The sequence below is a fragment of the Ursus americanus genome, chromosome 24 (genome assembly GCF_024610735.1).
Source record: "Ursus americanus isolate L20-20 chromosome 24, mUrsAme1.1.p, whole genome shotgun sequence".
NCBI classification, from domain to species: Eukaryota; Metazoa; Chordata; class Mammalia; order Carnivora; family Ursidae; genus Ursus; species Ursus americanus.
Window position 1 is genome coordinate 47,369,779 of NC_142150.1, and position 22,232 is coordinate 47,392,010.

General features: G+C 61.3%; 2 protein-coding genes across 5 annotated transcripts in view; one reads left to right on the plus strand and one right to left on the minus strand.

Annotated features, from left to right (window-relative positions):
• Positions 1-12,700, plus strand: RNH1 (ribonuclease/angiogenin inhibitor 1). 4 transcript variants are annotated; one of them, XM_045770667.2, is made up of 10 exons: positions 1-112; positions 7,294-7,399; positions 8,965-9,135; positions 9,621-9,791; positions 10,212-10,382; positions 10,476-10,646; positions 10,768-10,938; positions 11,242-11,412; positions 12,239-12,409; positions 12,502-12,700. In XM_045770667.2, exons 1-10 carry the CDS (start codon positions 79-81, stop codon positions 12,587-12,589), a joined length of 1,425 nt encoding a protein of 474 aa, XP_045626623.2. In that variant the 5' UTR covers positions 1-78; the 3' UTR covers positions 12,590-12,700. The 4 variants fall into 4 exon arrangements, with proteins under 4 accessions (XP_045626623.2, XP_045626624.2, XP_045626625.2 ...); XM_045770668.2 differs by lacking the exon at positions 1-112 and adding an exon at positions 4,031-4,179; XM_045770669.2 differs by lacking the exon at positions 1-112 and adding an exon at positions 4,117-4,179 and having other exon boundaries at positions 7,231-7,399.
• Positions 12,664-22,232, minus strand: part of PTDSS2 (phosphatidylserine synthase 2) — a 26,632-nt gene continuing 17,063 nt past the window's right edge. The window contains exons 4-12 of the mRNA XM_045770670.2: positions 18,083-18,150; positions 16,066-16,200; positions 15,502-15,552; positions 15,205-15,318; positions 14,992-15,110; positions 14,439-14,553; positions 14,220-14,365; positions 13,934-14,119; positions 12,664-13,814 (exon numbers count right to left, since the gene is read on the minus strand). Coding sequence (XP_045626626.1) covers positions 13,655-13,814; positions 13,934-14,119; positions 14,220-14,365; positions 14,439-14,553; positions 14,992-15,110; positions 15,205-15,318; positions 15,502-15,552; positions 16,066-16,200; positions 18,083-18,150 — 1,094 coding nt within the window. The 3' untranslated portion in view covers positions 12,664-13,654. The remainder of the gene's footprint in view (positions 13,815-13,933; positions 14,120-14,219; positions 14,366-14,438; positions 14,554-14,991; positions 15,111-15,204; positions 15,319-15,501; positions 15,553-16,065; positions 16,201-18,082; positions 18,151-22,232) is intronic.

Below are 22,232 nucleotides of genomic sequence, written 5' to 3' on the forward strand. Positions count from 1 at the left end.
GACGCCCAGGCCCCGCCCCACCGCCCGATCCGACTCTGCTGCAAGACCGCGTCCAGCCAGGCCCCACCCCTGTCGGGAATGGACTGTCACTCTCCCTGTCCGTCGTCTGGAGGTCAGTAACTCTTGTGGTCCGTGCCCGGGGTCCGCTGTCCTGGCGCCGACCTTGGTCGGGTCACCTGTGGACACGCGCCGGGCGCTCCTGCGGCCATGCTGCCAAGGATAGACGCGCGCTCTTGAAGCCACACTGGAGAGCGGAGTGCAGGAGGAGCGGGAGCGGGGTACGGCGAGGGTGGGGGCTGGCGGGGGTGGGGCGCGTCGGGGCTGGAGGTCGGCGCGTAACGGTGATGTCAGAGCGTCCAAGTGCGCTCCCGCGCGTGCGCACCTGCCGCCGGCCTGCTTCCCGGGGCATGCTGGGAGTCTCTGCGCTGAGCTGGTTGCGCGCCTGCGTGGTCTGCGTCTTGGTAGGTCTCCGCGTACCTTCTGGTGGTTCGATCTGATCCCCTGGTCCCTTGGCGCCCAGCAAGGTGCACAAGCAAGGGCTGGCTAACCCGACATTTTACTCCAAGTTGAATAACCCTCAGCCCTTAGTCCCCAAAGAGCAGACCCTCCGCCCCGGGAGGACAGACATCCCTGGCGAAGAGGACTCTCCCGGGTCACCGCACGGGGTGCTGGGCCTTGGGCGTGGCCATCTCCCCTCCCGGTAGCTCTACCCCTATCCGGGCACCCGAGAACCTTGGGGAGAGCTGGATGGACAACTCACGGGGGGGAGGGAGACAAAAACGTAAATAGGACAGCATCTCGGGGGGGAATTAGCTGAGATTTAAAAGGGGAGCCCAGGCACTGCATTACTGGGCTGGTATAACTGGCACGCAGGTGTGGAGACACGCGAGTGTGGGGAAAGCTGGTGGACTTCGCAGCATCTCAAGATGGCAGGTGGGCAGTGTCTTGGAAGGACCTCAGAACCAGGCACGCTCCCCTCTAGGATGGTGTACCAGGAAGATAACCACGTGGGAGAGTGTCCTGTAAAGTCTGAAAAATCTGAAAGCAGGCTAATGTCAACCGGTGGAAGTTTGTTGCGTAAACTGGCAGTGTTCAGACAGTTGCAGGATGTGGCCATTACAAGTTAGACTGTGTGGGGCACCACGGTGGCTCCGTGCGTTAAGCGTCTGCCTTTGGTTCAGTTCATGATCTCAGGGTCTTGAGATCGAGGCCTGCATTGGGCTCCCTGCCCGGCAGGGAGTCTGCTTCTCCCTCATCCTCTGCCTGCCGCTCCCCCTGCTTATGTGTGCGCGCGCTCTCTCTCTGTCAAATTAAATAAAATCTTTTAAAAAACAAAATTTTTTTTTACAGAATTAGACTTACATATTGATTAGTGTACCTGTATATTCACGCATACGTAACTATTAAGTGAAAACTGTAGCAGCTCATAACGCATTCGTTTTCTACCGCTGCTGTAACACGTTGTCACGGATTTCTTATTTTACAGTGCTGGAGGTCAGAAGTGAGAAATGGGCGTTAGGGAGTTAACTCAAAGTAGCCATAGGCCTGGTTCCTTCCAGAGTTTCCAGGGCAGAATCTGCTTCTTGGCCTTTTCCAGCTTGTAGAGACTGCCTTCCTCCATCTTCAAAGCCCAGCCTCTGCTTCCACTGTCACATCTCTCTGATTTTGACCCTTTTGCCTCCCTTCCGTAAGGACCCTCATGACTACTTTGGGCCTACCCAAGTAATCCAGGACAATCTCCCCATCTCAAAACCCTTAACTTAGTCACATCTGCAAAGACCCCTTTGCCATGTAAGGTGGGGATTTGGACATAATAAAATTTGGTCATTATTCTGCTTACCATTACCAATATTTCTTATTTTAAAAAAATGTATTGTGTGTACAGAGGAGTAGGAGCAGACACACAGATGTCAGAGCCTTTGCGTCTGGAAGGTGAGCATGCTAGGGCTTTCCATCTTCTTATTTTTATCTTCTGGTTTTTCTACAAAGAGCACATACTGCACATGTGATAAAAATCTTTTACAGCAAAGGAAACCATCAACAAAATGAGAGGGGAACCTATGGAATGGGAGAAGATATTTGCAAATGACATATCTAATAAGGGGTTAATATCCAGAATATATGAAGAACTTATACAACACAGTACCAAAAAAACAAAAAGCCCCAAGCAAGTAATCTGATTAAAAATGGGTAGAGGAGGGGTGCCTGGGTGGTGAGTTGGTTAAGTGCCCGACCCTTGGTTTTGGTTGAGGTCGTGGTCTCAGAGTCGTGGGATTGAGCCCCACACCCAGCTCTGCATTCGTTGTGGAGTCCACTTGAGACTCTCTTTGCCCCAGCCCCACTCCCGTCCCCTGTGCTCGCTTGTTCTCTCTAAATAAATAAATCTTAAAAAAAAAAAGTTAGAAAAAATGGGCAAAGGACTGAACAGACACTTCTCCAAAGACATCCAGATGTCCAACAGACACATGAAAAGGTGCTCATCATCACTCATCATTTTGGAAATACAAACCCAAACCACAATGAGTCATCACCTCACACCTGTCAGAATGGCTAAAATCTACACAACAAACAAATGTTGGTGAGGATGTGGAGCAAAGGGAACCCTTACACACTGTTGGTGGGGATGAAAATCAGTGCAGCCACAGTGGAAAACAGTATGGAGCTTCCTCAAAAAGTTAAGATATTATACAATCCAGCAATTCTATTTCTGGGTATTTACCTGAAGAAGACAAACAAAATGTGAAAGTTGGTTCGAGCCCCGTTGCACCCAGAGGCCCCTCTCCAACCTCACCCCTCTGCTTCACTCCATTCTCTACCAACCTCAGGTTTCAGCAGCTTCTGCCAGAAACGCAGCTCCACCCTCGTTTTCGTGCATCAAGGTGGAAGAGAGCTGCTCACTGCCTTCATGTGACGACTTGTCAACCTGACAACTTGACCTGCTCTGAGGGAGCTCATGGGGGCCTGGGGCGATTGGCTCTGCCTTGGCTCACCTCTCTGAATCCAAGGGGATCTCTGGGACCCTTGGCCCCACGCTGGTGACCAGACCACCTTGTCCGTTGGCGCCCAGCAAGCCACCCAAACAAGGACTGATCCAGCCAAATATTCTCCCCAAATTGAATAACTCTTACTTTATTTCCCCAAAGAACCTACTTCCCAGACAACAAGTCAGGGCCCAGCTTCCTCATCCCCCACCCATTATGTGCTGCCCCCTGGTGGTCACGAAGATTATGCCAGGTCTGCCCCGAGCACCCGTTTGCGTTTAAACCGAACACCGAGGCACCTCCCTCGCGGCCTGGCACAGCCTCAGGGCCTCCGCCACCGGAGGCCTGCTGGCCCTGGGGAGGAGACCTACCTGCCCTCCGCCCTGCCCCTCCAGCACTCACTCACTCCTGATTCGTTTTTATCCCGCGTTATCCCCTGCCTTGACTTTCCACGTTCTAAATGCTATTAATTTACTTTTTGATTTCACGCATTCCCCACATTGGACTGTGAGCTCCCTGGGCCGCGAGACCTTCGCTCTGCTTTGACCACCAGTGTAGCCCAAGCGCCCAGCATAGTGCTTGTCACTCAGTCGGTGTGGGGTAAGCCTCGGTTGAAGTAGTGAATGCCTGTGTGACTGAGAACGCATCCAGCATCCCTGCTCTAACGGTGCGTGAGTCAGTGAACAAATAACGTCAGCGCGGGGTCGCGGGAGAGCTGGCACGACCTCCAGCTGTGCGCGCCCGGGAGGTGACCTAGTCGGCAGAGCGATTCCTAACGCACCCGGGCCCCTCTCCGTTTTTTCAAAGACAGTGTGTCTTGTTCCGCGTATTTACAAAACGGAACAGGTGCCTTTGAAGACCTTTCCCTGCCGGTAATGGTTTTTCTAAGGGCAGAGTTCCGCTGCTGATGGTCGGGCTTTCTCTTTTCCGTAATGCAAGTGCTTGAGTGAAGTTTTGCTTGCGGAGCTCCCGCTGCAAGGACGGCTGTCTCCGATAAACACCCTGCCCCGGAGTGCGGCTAATGGGCCCTGGGAGAGGACTGGGGGGCGCGGACAGGCCACCCCGGCCCTCCCCGTGGGTCCCGGGCAGCCTCCCGGCGCATCGCCCCGCCTGCGGCCCGGCCCAGCGCCTGGCCCCGCCCCGGGGCATGTTGCGCACCGCAGCCCTGGCCCCGGCGGAAGCGGAGGCTCGGCGGCAGGTGAGCTGCGCGGTTTGGGTTGGTTTGGGTTGCCGGGAAGCGGGCGCGGGGAGCGGGCCGGGGAGCGGCGGTGGGGCGGTGGTCCCTGCGCGCGAGGCCCGAGCGGCCGCTTCCTCGCAGAGTGACCCCGCGCCGGCCCGGGACCCATGCGCAACCTCCGGCGCGCGCGGAGGGCGGTGGCGGCCCTGGGCGGCCTCGCAAGGACCCCGGCGCAACCCTGGCTGCGCCCCGCGCCTCGCGCAGGTAACCGCGCCGCCGACCGGGGCCGCCTGGCTTGGGGCTCAGTGGGCCCGGGACGCGCTCCTGCCTTCCGGTCCGGCCCGGGGGGCCCAGGCCGAGGGCTCCTGTCCCCTGGACGCGGCCCTGCGGAGCGGCCCGTTCTCACACGTGAAAGCATTAAGCGTCCTATTGGGACCCTAGGGAGCAGCTCAGCTAGTGGGGGTCCTGATTCCAGGAGAAGCAGCGAGACGCGGCGTCTTTGCTGGGCGTTATCGGTTTTCATGGGGTTCTTGAAGGGATCCGTGACCCACAGAGCTTAAGAAGTGTCCCCCTAGTCCCAAGGACCAACCCGGACGTTTCTCCCCCCAGGCTGTGGTTAAACCCTGGGCGGGTGGGGGGGTGCGCTCAGCTGCTCCCTTCGGGTTTCCTGTCCTCGTTCTTCACCTCACATCACCTCCGGAGAGCCCAGCCCCCTGATGTCAGACTGGATTGTGAGAGAGGGTCGCTCTGAACTCGCCCCTCCCAGTCCCGTTCTCCAGTGATGATGACTAAGGATTCTTGAGTGGGGATTTACAGACCACACCCTGGGCTCGGTGGGGGCGGTCTGGTTTTTGCTCACGTGGCCAGGGGCAGTGGGCTGGGCCGAGGACGCTGGGTTCCTTCTTTTGTTGGTTGCGTGACACGTGGCCAGTTACCAAGATCCTCTCCCCTCAGTTTTTTTTTTGGCTGGCTCATCAGTTAGGATGTGCACACGTGACTCTTGCCTGCTGTTTGGCGCTCGGAGCCTTTACTGGTCTGTAACCCCCACCAGCTGTAGGCTCTGAACTGGCCTGGGTCGAGGCCGGGAGTCCTCCCTTTGGCAAGGCCAGGCCCTGCTAGGCACGGCCAGGAACACAAATGAGGCAGTATTCCTAGGAAACTGGGTTTCACAGAACTGGGGTCCTCATGTGGGGTTGAGTCATCCTGTTTGTCCCGTCCTTTCTAAAGGGCAGCTGAATCCTTTCTGGGCCTTCTGACTGCGCTTGAATGAAACCCACCTCCCTTCCCTGCTTCCATCCCAGCAGGCTGTGCTCTTCTCCTGCTGGCTCCCACCTTCAGGGCCTCAGGAACACCCCAGTGCAGTCAGCACCCATCTAAAACTTTGATATCAGTAGACAGTTAATCACCTCTTTGGACTCCGCTGTCCCTGATGTTTCAGGGCCTGTGACTTGCTCCCATGCCAGACTCATGTGCTGAAGTCCTGCCCGATTTCTCCATGGGCCTGGGCTGACCCAGGGTGGGGCAGAGGATGTGTCCTGGCTTGTGTGGAGTCCCCAGCCAGATATTGTGGACACAGGCATCCCAAGTGGCCACCCATGAATGTATTGCCAGAGTGCAGGCCAGGGGCCCTGGGGTCCCCACTTTACCTACTCCGTCCTTTCCAGGGCACCTGTGGCTGGTTCCTCTCGAAGAACTGTTAGCTGACCACAGGCACCTGTCCCACCCTGCTGCTTCAGGGGGGTGAGGCCTAGGGTTCTCGCAAGTAGTTCAGGTCCATGCTTCTCAAATGCCAGGTGGGGGGCTCTCTGGACAGGTGGGGGTGTGGCACTGCTCGGGTTGCTGGCCCTTGTGCTCCACCAGCTGGGGTCTCTACACTGTGGTGTCACCTGGGCAAGTGAGAGGCCGCGGCTTCAGATGGCCAGCACTGGTCCTGGCTCTCCTGGGTAGGAGGGGCCCATAAAGGCTGAGTGCAGGAGGCTGAGAGGTGAGGCTTCTTCTGATCCCACAGCTGTGTCCCCAAGCTCTGTGGTCTGTGCTGGCCTTTGTCAGGGGAGCCCAGTGGCTGCAGCCTCCTCTTGCCTGGCCCCCATTTTTTGCTCCTGGAGGCTGAGGTGAAGAAGGGCACTGGCCAAGGGAGAGGCTGTGGCTTCTGAAACCTCAGCTCCCCACCTGGGGGGTCCTATTAGGACTGTCCTTCCGTCTGCTGGATCTCTGGCCTGTCAGACATTGAGAGAGTGTGGCTGCGATGGTCTCCTCCCTGTGTCTTCTATCTAGAAAACCTGTCAGACATTGAGAGAGTGTGGCTGAGGTGGTCTCCCTGTGTCTTCTATCTAGAAAACCTGTCAGACATTGAGAGAGCGTGGCTGCGATGGTCTCCTCCCTGTGTCTTCTATCTAGAAAACCTGTCAGACATTGAGAGAGCGTGGCTGAGGTGGTCTCCTCCCTGTGTCTTCTATCTAGAAAACCTGTCAGACATTGAGAGAGTGTGGCTGAGGTGGTCTCCCTGTGTCTTCTATCTAGAAAACCTGTCAGACATTGAGAGAGTGTGGCTGAGGTGGTCTCCTCCCTGTGTCTTCTATCTAGAAAACCTGTCAGACATTGAGAGAGTGTGGCTGAGGTGGTCTCCTCCCTGTGTCTTCTATCTAGAAAACCTGTCAGACATTGAGAGAGCGTGGCTGAGGTGGTCTCCCTGTGTCTTCTATCTAGAAAACCTGTCAGACATTGAGAGAGTGTGGCTGAGGTGGTCTCCTCCCTGTGTCTTCTATCTAGAAAACCTGTCAGACATTGAGAGAGCGTGGCTGAGGTGGTCTCCCTGTGTCTTCTATCTAGAAAACCTGTCAGACACTGAGAGAGCGTGGCTGAGGTGGTCTCCCTGTGTCTTCTATCTAGAAAACCTGTCAGACATTGAGAGAGCGTGGCTGAGGTGGTCTCCCTGTGTCTTCTATCTAGAAAACCTGTCAGACATTGAGAGAGCGTGGCTGAGGTGGTCTCCCTGTGTCTTCTATCTAGAAAACCTGTCAGACATTGAGAGAGCGTGGCTGAGGTGGTCTCCTCCCTGTGTCTTCCATCTAGAAAACCTGTCAGACATTGAGAGAGCGTGGCTGAGGTGGTCTCCTCCCTGTGTCTTCCATCTAGAAAACCCTTCACCTGGGACCATGAGCCTCGACATCCAGTGTCAGCAGCTGAGTGACGCCCGGTGGACGGAGCTTCTGCCTCTGATCCAGCAGTACGAGGTGGTCAGGTAGAAAACAGCCGTGTTGGTGTGTGCGTGCGCGGGGGTGGCGGGCAGGCTGTCCACCCCACCGCCGTGGCTCTGCTGCCTCCAGCCAACACCCGCGAGTGGGCGGGGTGAGCTCGAAAGCACTGTTTGTGGACTCGCAGTGTCACTTTTATATGATCTGCACGTGGCGTGAGATGTTATTGTACTTTCTTCCCACGATTTGAAAATAGAAACCTCTTCCTGGCTCAGCTGTGTGGGCAGGATTTGGCACGGAGGCTCCGAGGACGGGCGGGCAGAGCAGACTGTCTTCCTGAGGAGTGTGGGGGCGCTCGCTGCGCGTCCGCTGTCGCCGCTGGGCTGTGGCTGGGAAGCTGAGTCATGACTGGGTTTTGTTGCTGAGCTTCTCAGACCCGCAGGTTCCCCAGGGTTTACAAGCAGGGGATGAGCGCCTTCATACTTCTCTCTTTTACTTATTTGACATAGTTGTAGGTTTATAGAAAGGTTATAAAGACAGTAAAATGAAGAGCCCACACAGCCGCCTGGACTCGGACGCCACCAGCTTTTCCACTTGTGTCCCTTTCGTGCACCCGGGTCTGTGCAGGGTCCCGCATGGCATTTAACGTCACGTCTCCTTGGCCCCTTCCCGTCTGTGACGGTCCCTCTGTCCCTCCTAGTCCTTGGCCGTCTGACTCTTGAGTCCTCTCAGGCTCAGGTGTCCTGTCGTGGCTGAGACACAGGTTTCTCGTGAGAAGACACAGAAATGCTGTTGTGTCTGCCTGTGTATCCTGTCGATCGCCATGGCGCTATGGGGTCACCCCTAAAGGTCCCCATGGCCACCTGTTCTCCACTCTAACGTCACTGTTTTCTCTTGGTAACTGATAAATGTCTCGGGTGAGGGGCCTGGAGACTGCTCAAACTTTTGCTTACTGATTTTGTCATCCCTCGGTGGATCTTGCCAGAACGGTCGTTACTGGGCCTTTTCCTCACTGGGATTTTTGATTTCTTCATTCCTAACACATTTATCTGTTGTCATTCTCTTGTGAGCAAGAGCTGGCTTTTCTCCCACCTGTCCATGTTGGGTTTTCCATGTAGTTGGGGCGGCCCTGATCCTGGGTGACGGTCAGCGTCGTTGCCCGCCTGTCTCGTGAGCCCCTCCGGTGTGTCCCTCGGTGGTGCTGTGCCCTTTCCCAGCACTTCCTCGGTTTGGTTTTGCTCTGGAGATGGGAGCTTTCACGTGCCGACTGTGCCGCCCGGGAAGGTGCAGAGAGCGCGGTGGCCCAGCCACGTGTCTGTGGATGTGCCAGGACCTGCAGCACATGCTGTGTGAGATGACCCATACGCGTTTCTGTTGCTTTTCTTTTTTTAAGTTTATTTTTTAAAGTAATCTCTATGCCCAGTGTGAGGCTTGAACTCACCACCCCGACATCAAGAGTCCCATGCTCCTCTGACTGAGCCAGCCAGGAGTCCCCCCATTTCATTTTTAAACGTTTTGGTTGTGGACCCCTCCCCCCCACCCCGTGGTGAGTTCTTGGCCCACTAACAGGCCAGGACCTGCTGTGTGAAGTGACTAAGCGTCCCGTCCACAGGCTGGACGACTGTGGCCTCACGGAGATGCGGTGCAAGGATATCAGCTCTGCGCTGCAGGCCAACCCCTCCCTGACCGAGCTGAGCCTTTGCACCAACGAGCTGGGTGATGCCGGTGTGCACCTGGTGCTCCAGGGCCTGCAGAGCCCCACCTGCAAGATCCAGAAGCTCGGGTGAGCCTGTATGACGCCAGCGTGGTCCCAGGTGCTTGCCCCGCCCTGGGCTCGGGTCTGAGCCTCCTTAGACGGCCCAGGGAACTGGGGGCTTGCAGGCAGCTGTGGGTGGGCTTCAGCCAAAGGTTCTGGAGCATGGGGGCCCTTCCTGCCTCGTCCCCGGCCCCTGTGCCCCCGTGGGGGCGTGCTCATGCCACAGCCCTGTCTGTCGTTCCTGGGCTCACGGCCCAGCTTCCTCTGGGCCTTGAGGTGCATCTGAGCAGCCCTCCTGCTCTCTGTCCTTGGCCTGGAGACCCTAGAGCCCGACCCGGAGGAGGAGCCAGCCCTCTTACAAGGCCAGGCTCGGTGGGCTCCCATGGGTATGGGATTCAGAGGGCTGGGGGGGCTCTGTGTCTGCCTCGCCCTGGCTCCTGAGGACAGAGGGCGACTTGCACGGGGCCGTAGCCGACGGGAACCCTGCTGATGGCCAGCTCGGGTGTCTCCAGCCTCCAGAACTGCTGCCTGACGAAGACCGGCTGCGGGGTCCTACCTGACGTGCTGTGCTCCATGCCCACCCTGCGGGAGCTGTGTCTCAGTGACAACCCGCTGGGGGATGCAGGCCTGCAGCTGCTGTGCTCAGGACTTCTGGACCCCCAGTGCCACCTGGAGAAGCTTCAGTGAGTGTGCGACCTGCCACCCGGGCCGCCCCTGGCCTGCACCCCCGTCACTGTGGTTTTGGGGGCGCCCCTGCCCCCACACATTGGCTGCGGGGAGCTTTCAGGAAGGGGCTCTCAGAAAGCTGCCAATACTGCTGTGTGGTGCGGGGGCTGTGACCCCCATCGGATGCCCCGGGCTCAGCTCGGGAGGCCGCATCTTTCTCCTGGGTCTAGTGCATCCCAAGCTTGGGGCGGGGCTCGTGGTCAGTGACCGGCTTCCAGGAGGCTTGGGCACCGCGCTCCGAGGAGATGGCCCTCAGCTACTGCTGTGCTGTCCCCGTCCGGCGGCCCTCCAGTCTCACAGGCCCCGCAGCCCGGGGCAGGGGGGGCGACCGGGACGGGGCTCCGTCGGCTGGCGTTCTGACACCCGCCCATCCCCAGGCTGGAGTACTGCAACCTGACGGCAGCCAGCTGCGAGTCCCTGGCCTCGGCGCTCAGGGCCAAGCGGCACTTCAAGGAGCTTGCGGTGAGCAACAACGAACTCGGCGAGGCTGGCGTGCGGGTGCTGTGTCAGGGCCTGGTGGACTCGGCCTGCCAGCTGGAGGCGCTCAAGTAAGCGCGGGGCCTGGCTGGGGGGGGCGGGGCGCTGGGGGTGATTGGAGCTGCAGGGGCTTCCCAGCCCAGCTGGCCCTCCTGTGCCCCCAGGCTGGAGAACTGCGGCCTCACGTCGGCCAGCTGCGAGGACCTGTGCGGAGTCGTGGCCTCCAAGCCCTCGCTGCAGGAGCTGGACCTGGGGGACAACAAGCTGGGCGACCAGGGCATCGCCACGCTGTGCCCCAGGCTGCTGCACCCCAGCTGCCAGATCAGGGTCCTGTGGTGAGTCAGCACCCAGCCTGCTCTCTCGGAGGGCCGCGGCCTCCGCGGGCAGCGGGGAGTAGCTGAGGTCAGCTGTGTTGCCTCTGGGGACCCTGCAGTGACATGTGCCCTGGACCCGCAGGCTCTGGGACTGTGACATCACCACCGCGGGCTGCAGAGACCTGTGCCGCGTCCTCAGGGCCAAGGAGAGCCTGAAGGAGATGAGCCTGGCGGGCAATGCGCTGGGGGACGAGGGTGCCCGGCTGCTGTGTGAGAGCCTGCTGGAGCCTGCTTGCCAGCTGCAGTCCCTGTGGTGAGCGCGGTCCCGGTGCCGGCCAGGGGACGGCCGGGCCCGTGCAGAGATGGTGCCCGAGGGGACCCCGTGGATGAGGGTGCTGCTGAGGCCCCGGGGCCCCGGGTCGGGGCCAGGTCATCCTCTGTGCCGAGGGCAGGTCAGGGGTGCGGGGCCTTCGAGATGCAGGTGCCTCTGCGAAGGGGCGGGGGCGCTGGGTGTCTGCGGAGGGCAGGGTTGGGGGGGGTTCATGCTCGGCACAGGGGCCTCCGAGGTGCGGAGGTGCGCGCCCCAGTCAGGCCCCGGTCCTGCCGCCTCTTGCAGGGTGAAGTCGTGCAGCTTCACGGCGGTGAGCTGCCAGCACTTCAGCTCGATGCTGACGCGGAACACACGCCTGGCGGAGCTGCAGCTGAGCAACAACAAGCTGGGGGACTGCGGCGTCCAGCAGCTGTGCCAGGGCCTGGGCCAGCCCGGCGCCGCGCTGCAGGTGCTCTGGTGAGCGTGCCCGTGTGGGGACCCCGCACCCCTCCTCCTCCTCCTGCTGGAACTTGCCCCCCGGCCTGCGCCGTGCAGCCGGGCTGGGTCCTGCTTCCTTGACCCGCTGGACGCTTGGTTGCGCAGAAGTCATGTGCCTTCGATGGTTTTCCTCGCGAAGCGCTCGGAACCGCTGCTGCGTCTCGCGGCCGGAGGCCCGACGCACCGTTGTCTGTCCTTCCGGGTTTTTGTTCTGCGTCTCGCGGCCCGTCTCCGCTGTCCTTCGTTTCTGCCGTCCTGTTTGGTCTCTGCTTCTCACCGCGGCTCCTGGGGATGCCCGGCCATGCTGGGCGGGGCACCGGCGAGAGCAGCAGCGGGCCTGCCCTTGTCCGCCGTCCTCAGCCGGGAGGCGCAAGGCCCGCGCACCGCATACCCGCACCCCAGCGCCTTCGCCTCTGGTTGCCTCCTTGGCAGCCCCCTCCCACCCAGCCCGCTCCTCACTCACTTTGGTGGGCGAGGAAGTGAGGCGTCGGACGAGGCTCTTTGGTGCCCCCTCCTGCCTGCCCGGGGAGGTGTGGCCCTAAGTCCAGGGTGTGCGGGCCTTAGGTCAGCCTGACCACTGTGCCTGCGGAGGGGAGCTGTGCACGCCTGTTTCTTGGGCGGGGACCTCCGCCTGGGGCCACAGTGGGAACCCCATGAGCTCCCGAGCTTGAGGTCTGGGGAACAGCCGTGACCCTGGGGCCCTACTCACTGCGTAGCCCTTGTCACCCCGTGTTCTGTGGCACGGGCCCCGGGGGGGCATGGGCCTGACCCTCTCGTCCTGACCTGTGCCCTGCTCTCCGCGCAGCCTGGGGGACTGCGATGTGGCCAACAGTGGCTGCGCCAGCCTGGCCTCCGTCCTGCTGGCTAACCGCAGCCTGCGGGAGCTGGACCTCAGCAACAACTGCATGGACGAGCAGGGCATCCTGCGGCTGATGGAGAGCGTGGAGCAGCCCGACTGCGTGCTGGAGCAGCTGGTGTGAGTGACGCGTGCGGGGGGGGGAGTGGGGTGGGGTGCGGGCCCCACAAGGCCCTGACCTGCGTCCCCTCCCCTCCCCCGCTGCCTCACAGCCTCTACGACATCTACTGGTCGGAGGAGATGGACAACAGCCTGCGGGCTCTGGAGGGCCGCAAGCCCAGCCTGAGGGTCATCTTCTGAAACCCGGCCCCTCCCCGGGGCTGCCCCGCTGGTGTCCTGGCTTGGAAAACGCGCTAATCAACTCACTTCGCAAGAAAGTTTTAGACACTTTATTAAAGCACTTTTATGGTAGGAGGGCTGCTTGTTCTTTCTGTGGGGTCCCCACCAGGCGCAGCTTCCCGAGTGTGTCGTCAGGGCGCTCTGCTGTGTGCGTGCACACGCCCGGACAGCGGCCTCCCTCACCCCCAGCACACCCAGCTCCCGGGGCCGCCCCTCCGCATGCCGCCACCGACGCGAGTGGACAAATGCCGCAGTGGCCCTGCCCCTCCCCCCCGCCCCTCTGGGCAACCCCTGCGTTGGGTACAGGACGGGGGAGGGGGGGGAGGCTGGCAGCCAGTGAGGATGGCGCCAGCTGCAGACCTTCGTTGCCGCTCTTTGTTCTGTTTGCTCGTGAAGACGACCCTCAACCCCTCCTCCCCACCTCAGGCACAGGGCCTTTGAGTTTGACTCCGTGTTCCTCAAGGGACCAGTCTGTGACTCTGGCCCCATTCCCACCCCTACGTTTGTGGGGTCAGATGAAGCCTCCCTGGGAAATGGCTCAAGGCTGCCTGCTCAGACCTGCCCCTTCTCAGCCATCTCGGGGTGCCCTTTACACGTGCTGCCAGGGGGCCTGGGAGCAGCCAGCATGGACACCCATGGCCTGAGTGGCCAGGGGCCCAGGGAGCAGAGAAAGGCACCGCGATGCCTGTGCTGGGCAGGGCTGTCTGGTGCTGAGGGCTTGGTGCGGCCCAGGGGCCAGCGGGCTGATGGTGCAGAAAGGGGAGGAGACCGGCTGCCCGGGGCCAGCCCAGCCACACCTGTCTGCCCGAGAGAAGCCTCAGGAACATGGAGCACACGTGCCCACACCCATATACCCCGTGTTCACACACATGTGCACACACCACACACGCCCAGGACAGGGGCCACCTTTGGCCCCCAGCCCGCAGAGCCCCACTGTGCGCACGGGAGAAAGGGCGATCAAACTGCAAGGGCCGAGGCCTGTGGGAAGGCTCCGGAGGCCTGGGCTCCAGCCGGTCATGAGGTGCATCAGTTTGGGGCCGGCGCCCCCTCCCCCTCTGCCTCTGCAGGCCCTGGGGGGTCTTCTGGCTCAGGCAGGTGTCCATCCACGCGGTCCACGGCTCTGCCCTGGTCACCCCTGCTCTGCTGCTTCTGCCGCCGAGTCTCCTTGTACCTCAGGGTGATGTCCCTGGGGACAGTGGGAGCCGTGTCACCGGCAGCCGGCCCACGGAGCGACCCCGAGACCCAGACACCAGCTGACCCAGCCCAGGAGGCGGCCGATGGCCCGCGGAGGCCCACGGCACTCACCGCAGGAAGAAGCGCCAGATGGTCCAGGTGAGCACGAGCACGGAGCCAAGTGTCCAGCACTGGGAGATGTAGAAAGGCAGGGACAGCGTGAGCGTATGCGGGTCGTACTTCACGACGATGAGCAGCTCTGTGGCCGTGATGGCTGCCACCAGCCACGCCTGCTGGCCCAGCTTCTTGTGCAGCTTCCTGTGGGGGGGGCACGCGGCTGAGGGCGACGCGGCTGTGCCCCAGGGGCGGCCACGCCAAGTGTGCGCCCAGGCCCGCCCCGCCCGCCCCGGGCCCTCACGGGTCATCCATGAAGTCGTAGATCTCCCGCATGGCCACGCCGCCCACGTTCACGAAGAACACCAGCCGCAGGAGGACCAGGTAGTGCTCCGGGGGCAGCCACAGCACGAACTTCAGGTAGAAGGTGTTCAGCTCTGCCAACAGAAACTGGGGGACACGGGAGGGTGGGTGGCGAGCCGGGCTGCCCAACAGGCACGCCCACGAGACTGGCCAGCCTTACCACCAGGATGATGCCACACACGGCCAGCCAGCGGCGCAGGCTGGAGGCGGGCTTCCACTCGAAGCGGACCCAGCTGTAGGGCGTGAACTGGAAGGCGATCCTCTTCATTTTGCCCCTGGGAGCACAGGTGCCCGTCACCCTGGGGCGCCTCTGCCCCCGACCCCGACCCCCCCTCCCCCAGCAGCCACGATGGACCGGCGGGGAGACTCCACTTCCCCAGGGCCCTCCCGGGTCTGTTCCCGGACTGCTGCTCCGAGTCTCCAAGTGAACGTGACCGCGTGCCCGCAGCACAATGGGAGGAGGGCAGCCCCCAGAGGGGTGACCCGGAGGCCTCTGAGAAGGGCGGGGGGGGGGGGTGAAGAGGAGCTGACTGGACAGGGTGGTGCTGAGGCCCACCTCCCGGCCACCACAAGGGCCCGGGCCGGGCTCCCGCGCACAGAGGAAGAGCGCAAGATCCCGGTGCACCCCCAACAGGTGTACTAGCGGCACCTCCAGACCCCACGGGGACGCCCTGGCCCCCACGGAGTAGGGCGGCGGCTCGAGAGAGACGCACTTGTAGGTTGGAATGTTCCAGAGGCCCTGCCACTTGTACGTCTTCAGAGACAGCCACTCGAGGGTCTTCATGCCGCAGTAGATGCCCAGCCCGTTGCAGACAAGCACGTCCATGATCCACTGGGGGCGGGGGCCAGGGAGGGGTGAGCATGCTGTCCCGCCCCGCCCGAGGGCCTCTGCGCCCCGCGACCCCCGGGAAGCTGCCGGCACCTACGTGGTCCCACCAGCACTCGCTGAAGTTGGGCAGCTGGTGCTCCAGGCTGTACTCGAGGAACTCGAACATGACGCTCACGATCGTGCACATCCACCAGTCTCGGATCATCAGGGTCTGAGGCCGCGACACAGCGTCAGACCCTCCGGGGACGCCCCGGCGCCCTCCCGAGCAGGGCGAGGCGCTGGCTGCAGGCCCTCGCCCACCACACTCCAGCACTCCCGACGTCAGCGCGTGGCTGCGAAACGGACTCGGGGCACGGGGCGGACCCAGGGAGTCCTCCCGCCGAGGCTGTCTTACCTTCAGGTACCAGCCAAGGAAGTGCGCAGGCACAAAGCCGTCCAGCTTGTCCTGTGCGGGCAGGACACCAGCCTCGTGTGCAGCCCACAGCCACCTGCCCCCCGCTCCCACCCAAGTCCAGGACTGCTAGGACGGTCTCAGCCTTCCTGAGCAGCGCCGGCTGGACCCGAGGGACAGAGCTGGGGTCCCGCGCGCGAGCCGACAGCAAGCCCTGACCACCGAGGAGAGCATGTGTCCCCGTCACTGGGGCCCCTGGTGAAGTTAATGGGCTGGGCCGAGACTAAGTCTCTAGGCTGGAAGGCAGGGACCTGCTTCCTGGTGAGCTGGGACGGGGCCCCCATGTGTGGGCTGCACAGCCCCTGGGTCCCCCTACACTGCTCCAAGTGGGCGGAGCTGAAGGGAGCCCCGGGTCAAGCAGGAGGAAGCCCAGCGCCTGCCAGGGCCCCTGCCAGGGCCCATCCAATCTGGAGAGTGACCGGGGTTCCCAAAACACCACCCAGGACGACTCAGCACCTGGGAGCTTGGCCCCACCCCGAGCACTGGGCTCCCTGGGCCTGTCCATACCCAGACGTTGTGGAAGGGGTCGCTCTCGTTGTGTGCGTCATAGATGAGGCAGTTCCCCCCGTAGTCCCTCTCAGGCAGTGGGACGCCCAGCCTAGGGTCCACGTACTTCAGAAACTGGCGGCCGTCCTGGACAGTCTGCAAGGCCAGCACCCTGGTTAGTGGGGCCAGACGCTGCTGGTGGCGATGGGAGAAGCCAGCTAAACCCCCGAAACCTTGAGCCACGTGTATGGCCTGGGGGGTGTGGAAGACACCTCCACCGAGCGGGGGCAAACATCCTGTCTCTACTGCCGTCCCCCCAACACAGGGCTGGGCAGACTGCCCCACGGCCCCCACGTGGGGACACAGGTGGGGTCGCAGGGCAGGGGCTCAGGTCACTAGTCTTGCCGCCTCCCCTCCCCATGTCCCCTCACAGAAGGAGCACGACATCAGGGCAGCTTTCCCAGACATCGCTCCTTCTGGTCTTAGCGCCAGGAGACTTCTGGGGTCGCGTGGACAAGAGCCTTCCCCCTCCCTCAGGCCCTCTCCGGCTACCAGCTGGGGCCTTCAGTCCACAGGGAGGGGCCCCAGGACACTCGCTGTCAGGACCCTGTCCCCCCACTCCTGCCCCAAGTACTAGCCAAGAGATGAAGCAGGAAGAGGGTGAGAGGGTGACAGACGTCTGCGGCCGATGGGCAGAAGACACTCAAACCTGCGTGGTGTCATGTGACCAAGGCCACCTGTGCTACACAGACACTTTGCCTCGTCCTGCAACTCGACCCTGTGCCCCGGCTGGGGTCTCTGGAAGTGACCCCGGGACAGTGACTTCGCTACCAACTGAAATCAGCCCTGTGTGGTTTCGGTAACCAGGACACCGCTGTGTCCCTACGTCAGGAGAGCAGGTCAGCAGGAGCCCAGAGTCGTGGGCGCTCGAGCCCCACGAGAGGTCAAACCTGTGTGCGAGGTGAGGAGCCTCTGAAGGCTGAGCGCCCCATGGGGGCCGCCCCCCAGCGCGCACGCTACTGGAGAGGGCATTCCAGAAACGCCAACGAGAGCAGGAGACATGACGGCACGCCAAGAGCGGCCGCAGCAAAGATCCTGACAAGCGCAGGGGTGGAGCCGTCTGGCCGCTCCCTACAGGTGGCGTGCGCGGGACACGGCAGGCCCACAACCGCGCTCGGGTGCACGCGAAAGCCTGTCGCCAACAGCCCCGCTCCAGCAACAGCTCCGATGTCGCCGGCCACCCCACGCGGCAGGAAAGAGGCACAGGACCCGGACGCCCTCCAGGGGTCCAGGTGGGGGAGGGAGAGCGGGTCAGTGGCTCTGGGGGAGACCGCGTGGGGTCACACACACACGGGTCACCGTTCACAGAACCGCACCTGAAAGAAGTACACTCGACCACACCACCAGCACCAACCGTGAGCGACACACGGACAGCTCTGCGGCTGTGAGTCAAGTACTTCGTGAACTGAAGATCGCCATCAAAACGTACACCGAATTAAGCAACATGAGGGACGTTAACAGAACAGATGTCCGTGCCGGCAAGTCCTGACCCAAGGGTTACTAAGGCGAGGAGTTTCCAACCTCCCTCCCGACCACCCTGTGCGCCCGGAGGGCCTGAATGGCCGGGGCCACCTTCAGTCCTGAGTGCCGTGTGGGAGCAGGTGAGCTGGGGCCCCCCTCGGCCCAGAGCACCGGCAGCTCACAGGACAGACTGCCCAGCAGGCGTCCGCACCTGAGCCAGGTGGTTCCGCTGGGCCTTGTCCTTGCTCCCGACCGAGGCCGTTGGGCAGGGCCCTCAAAGTGCTCCATGCTCAGGGCGGAGACCCTGCTGAAACGTGGCAGGTAGAGCCTTTCCACACCTGGATCCTTCCGGAGGGTCCCCCCTCGCAGCCTCTGCCCACTTCTAGCGGGGTCCAGCCTCGGGTTCCGCCAAAGCTCCGGAGGGGCCGACGGGCAAAGTCTTCTCGAACCCTTTCCCTTACGGGGGCCACAGCATCACCTGCATTCCCAGACCACCCAACCGAGAAAAGCCGCTTACCTGGAAGAGTATGAAGATGAGGAACAGCTCGTAGACCACGCTGACGCAGAGCCAGAACCTCCAGTAGGCTACAAAGACACGGAGCACAGGCTCAGGCGGAGCCCCCAGGAGGGCGCAGTGGCTCCCTCACGGACGAGCACGGCCCTGCGCAGCGTGGCTCCCCCCCCCCCCTCCAGGTTCGGGCAGCTGCGGGGCAGGGGCAGCGCACACCCCTGTCCGTGTCTACTAGTCACCTTCTGCCCTCTGTCCTTAAGCAAATCTGCAGTACCCTTCAGACGCCCTCTACCAAGTTAAGAGAACCTACTAAGTCCAGCTCGCTCTTCTCCCGGGATGGGCAGGAAGTTCTACCCCTCCTTGCTAGCGCTCACGTGAGGAATTACACCGCACGTTCTCTGACGCCGGGCCACCGCCGGGTCCCTGGGATAACCCGAACCTGGCTGTGGCGACCTCCTCCATTCTGGCAGGACGACTGGTCCCTGGGGTGGCTGCAGCTTACGTGAGGGGACCGCGTGCTTCCACGCCACGGGCGGGGCACATCGCACACGTCTCACCACAAAGAGAAACTAATTCTGTGAGGGGACGAAGGCCTTCCCCTTGCCGTGGCCGCCAGCGGACAGCACACACGTGTGTCCAACCATCTTGTACAGCTCAAACGCACACATCAGGGGTCAATTAAACCTCCACGGAGCTGAGAAAAGAAGAACTCGTCCCTCAAGATCCGTTTGAGTCGCCAGGACCCCTCTCCACACCTGGTTTTCATAGCTTGGCACGGAAAGCTCGGTGTTTCACCAGGGGAGGAGATAAAGGCAGAGGGATTGCCTACGCTCTTCTGGGACACAGATGATAACTTTCGCCTTCCAAATGTCTTGATAATCCTGTTTAATAAAGGCCTAAAGTATCTACTTTCCCTTCACTTACGCCTGTTTACAAAAAAACCACCAGCCTGCTTTTAAAAACTCATTCCCCTTGAATAAAAAAGGTGGTGCTTGCAAACGTGGAAGACCCCCCGCCTGGCCTCGGGGACAGGGGCAGCTCGTAAGGGCTCCAGGGCCCACCCAGCACCCCAGGGGCCTGCACCTCACCTGCTCCCGAAAGCCCGGGCTGGTGTCACGGGCGGGAAGCGTGAAGATGGTCAGTTCTTAGGGCGGTTTGCTGAAGTACTTCCAGGGCACGGGATAAAAAGTGGACATGACACACTAGCCTTGCTACCCTTGAGTTTGGGAAAAGCCTGGAAAGTTCTCCCTGGTCAAGGGCTGCAGCAGGAACTAAAGGGCCTGCCGTAAAGCAACTCAGGGCGCCTCCCCCGGAGCGCTCGCCCCATAACCATGCGACAGCACCTTCCCCGTGGACCCTCTGACGCTGAATCTGTCTCCTCGGCGACCACCGCCCCTGGCCAGGGCGCCGGCCATCTCCCGCTGCCCATCACCCTCTACCTGTAGAGCCCCCAGGGCCCCAGACCTGCCCACCCACCCCAAAAACACAGCAGGCGCTCCTTCTACAGTCCCACTGGGAGACTCCTGAGGCTGGTTTCCCTCAGTGGCCGCCCCACTGGCACGCTTACTTTCTCCCTAAGCATCGAGTCTGGCTGCCTCAGCAGCCCTGGCAATATTCTATTTGTTCCAGTGTACGGAGGGAGCCACAGATGAGAATAAAAATTGTGAAGAGAAGGATGCCTTTTCAGTTTCGCTGGAAACTGCAGCCAATTCCAGTCCCCTCCCAGACTGTGGGTCGTGCAGCCCCACAGCATGTCCTTCCTGGAGACCCTCCCACTGTCCCCACAGCATGCTGCACAGGGCTGACAGGACTCACGTCCAGCGTGTCCTGATCTGGGAAGTCTGAGGCCTTCTGCCGACCAGGATCCCCACGTTGGTCAAACCACAGACTGGCAGGGAGACAGTTTACACCAAGCAACCACACCAAAAGGAAGGTGGAGCAGAGCTCAGAACACGAGCTGGGAGACCGCTTTCTGAGGACGGGGCCCTGGGTTAATGCGCACGCAGCCCCCAGAAACCACAGGGGAGCCTTTCAGATGAGGGTGACTGGCACCCCAACTGGACAGAGCGCAGGGTCGCCAGGAGTCCAGAGGCCAAACAGCCACCCATCGGCGGTCCGACCCCCAGGCAGGGCCCAGCGCCCCCCCAGGGACTTGCCACGCCTGGAACCACTGACTCTTCCCAATCCAACAGGCACTTGCTGCCCCTGGACTTTTACTGTGATTTTTGGTGGTTTTTAAACTGTTCTCTCACTTCTCCACTGTTCGGCTGGGAGTTCAGACCCCGCAGAGGCCAACGAACTGAGCAGGTAGGGAGCTGGGGGGCTGGGCCCTCCCCACTGCCCCAGAGGCGGTGTCACCTGGCATCAATGTCCCCAGCACACTGAGGGGGGGCAGAGCAGCTGGCAAGCCTGGCCAGTGCAGGCTCCCTGTGCAGGGGCCTGCCTCACAGCCACAGCGCTCACTGACCGCTTCCAGAGGGCTGTTTGGTCACCTCCGCCACGGGCCTACGATGTGCTCACCCTCCAGCGCGGCTTCCCCTCCCCGGGCTCGGTGTCGAGTGACCGGTGCGATACATACACACAGACGCAAGGGCAGAGATTCACCACAGCCTGCTTTACGAAGGCTGGAGCGCGTGACGGTACGGGACTGCTAAGTAAACTGTCGTACATGGAATGATGGCCAGACAAGCAGCCGTTAAGTGTCTAGCTGTCCAATAAAAAATTCCTAAGGAGGGGCGCCTGCGTGGCGCAGTGGTTAAGCATCTGCCTTCGGCTCAGGGCGTGATCCCGGCGTTCTGGGATCGAGCCCCACATCAGGCTCCTCCGCTATGAGCCTGCTTCTTCCTCTCCCACTCCCCCTGCTTGTGTTCCCTCTCTCGCTGGCTGTCTCTCTCTCTGTCAAATAAATAAATAAAATCTTAAAAAAAAAAAAATCCTAAGGAGCTGTCTGCATTAGCCTGAAGTGAGACACGCATGATATAAAATCACACCCAGAGGAGGAGCCCAGTTTTTAAGCTGTGTGTGTGTATATTCATAAAACCACGTTAAACTTCACAGTGGTCATATTTTCCAAATATTCTACAATAAATATACATCCCTATTAACACAGAAAGGAAACATGTTACTAAGCTCTAAGAATTCAGGAAAATTCACCATGCCCTGCCCTTAGAGGCAGCCCCTCAGTGAGGCTGGAGCCCTAGATGCACTGGTGCTGGGGACAGGACCAGGAGGGAAGACCAGGGACAGGACACGAGGCAGAAGCAGGGGGACAGGGCAGGGGGCAGAACCGGGGACAGGATAGGAGGGCAGGACCAGGGGCAGGACCGGGAACAGGATAGGAGGGCAGGACCAGGGGCAGGACCGGGGACAGGATAGGAGGGCAGGACCAGGGGCAGGACCGGGGACAGGATAGGAGGGCAGGACCAGGGGCAGGACCGGGAACAGGATAGGAGGGCAGGACCAGGGGCAGGACCGGGGACAGGATAGGAGGGCAGGACCACAGGCAGGACCGGGGACAGGATAGGAGGGCAGGACCAGGGGCAGGACTGGGGACAGGATAGGAGGGCAGGACCAGGGGCAGGATAGGGGGGGCAGGACTGGGACAGGATGGGGGCAAGACTTGGGGCACAGGACGGGGAATAGGACAGGGGGACAGGACCAGGAAGAGGACAAGGGGGCAGGAGCAAGGGCACACGATGGGGGACAGGACCACGATAAGGGGGCAGGACTGGGGGAGCAGGACTGGGGACAGGACTAGGGGCACAGGAACAGGATAAGGGGGCAGGACTGGGGACAGGATAGGGGGGCAGGACTAGGGGCAGGACTGGGGATGGGATAGGGGCACAGGACGGGGGACAGGAACAGGATAAGGGGGCAAGACCGGGGACAGGATAGGGGGGCAGGACGAGGAGCAGGACTGGGGACAGGACAGAGGGACTGGGGACCAGACAGAGGGACACAGGACCAGGGACAGGATAAGGGGGGTAGGACTGAGGGCACAGGACGGGGGACAGGACCAAGATAAGGGGACAGGATGGGGGGCGGGACTTGGGGCACAGGACAGGGGGACAGGAACAGGATAAGAGGGCAGGACTGGGGGCAGGACCGGGGACAGGATAGAGGGACTGGGGACCAGAGGGACACAGGACCAGGGACA

Bases quoted from the DNA above. Each gene is read 5' to 3' on its own strand.
- RNH1 (XM_045770665.2), top strand. From the start codon at position 4,326: ATGCGCAACCTCCGGCGCGCGCGGAGGGCGGTGGCGGCCCTGGGCGGC. The intron at 9,136-9,620 runs GTGAGCCTGTAT...GGGTGTCTCCAG, and splicing joins TGCAAGATCCAGAAGCTCGG to CCTCCAGAACTGCTGCCTGA. The intron at 11,413-12,238 runs GTGAGCGTGCCC...CTCTCCGCGCAG, and splicing joins GCCGCGCTGCAGGTGCTCTG to CCTGGGGGACTGCGATGTGG.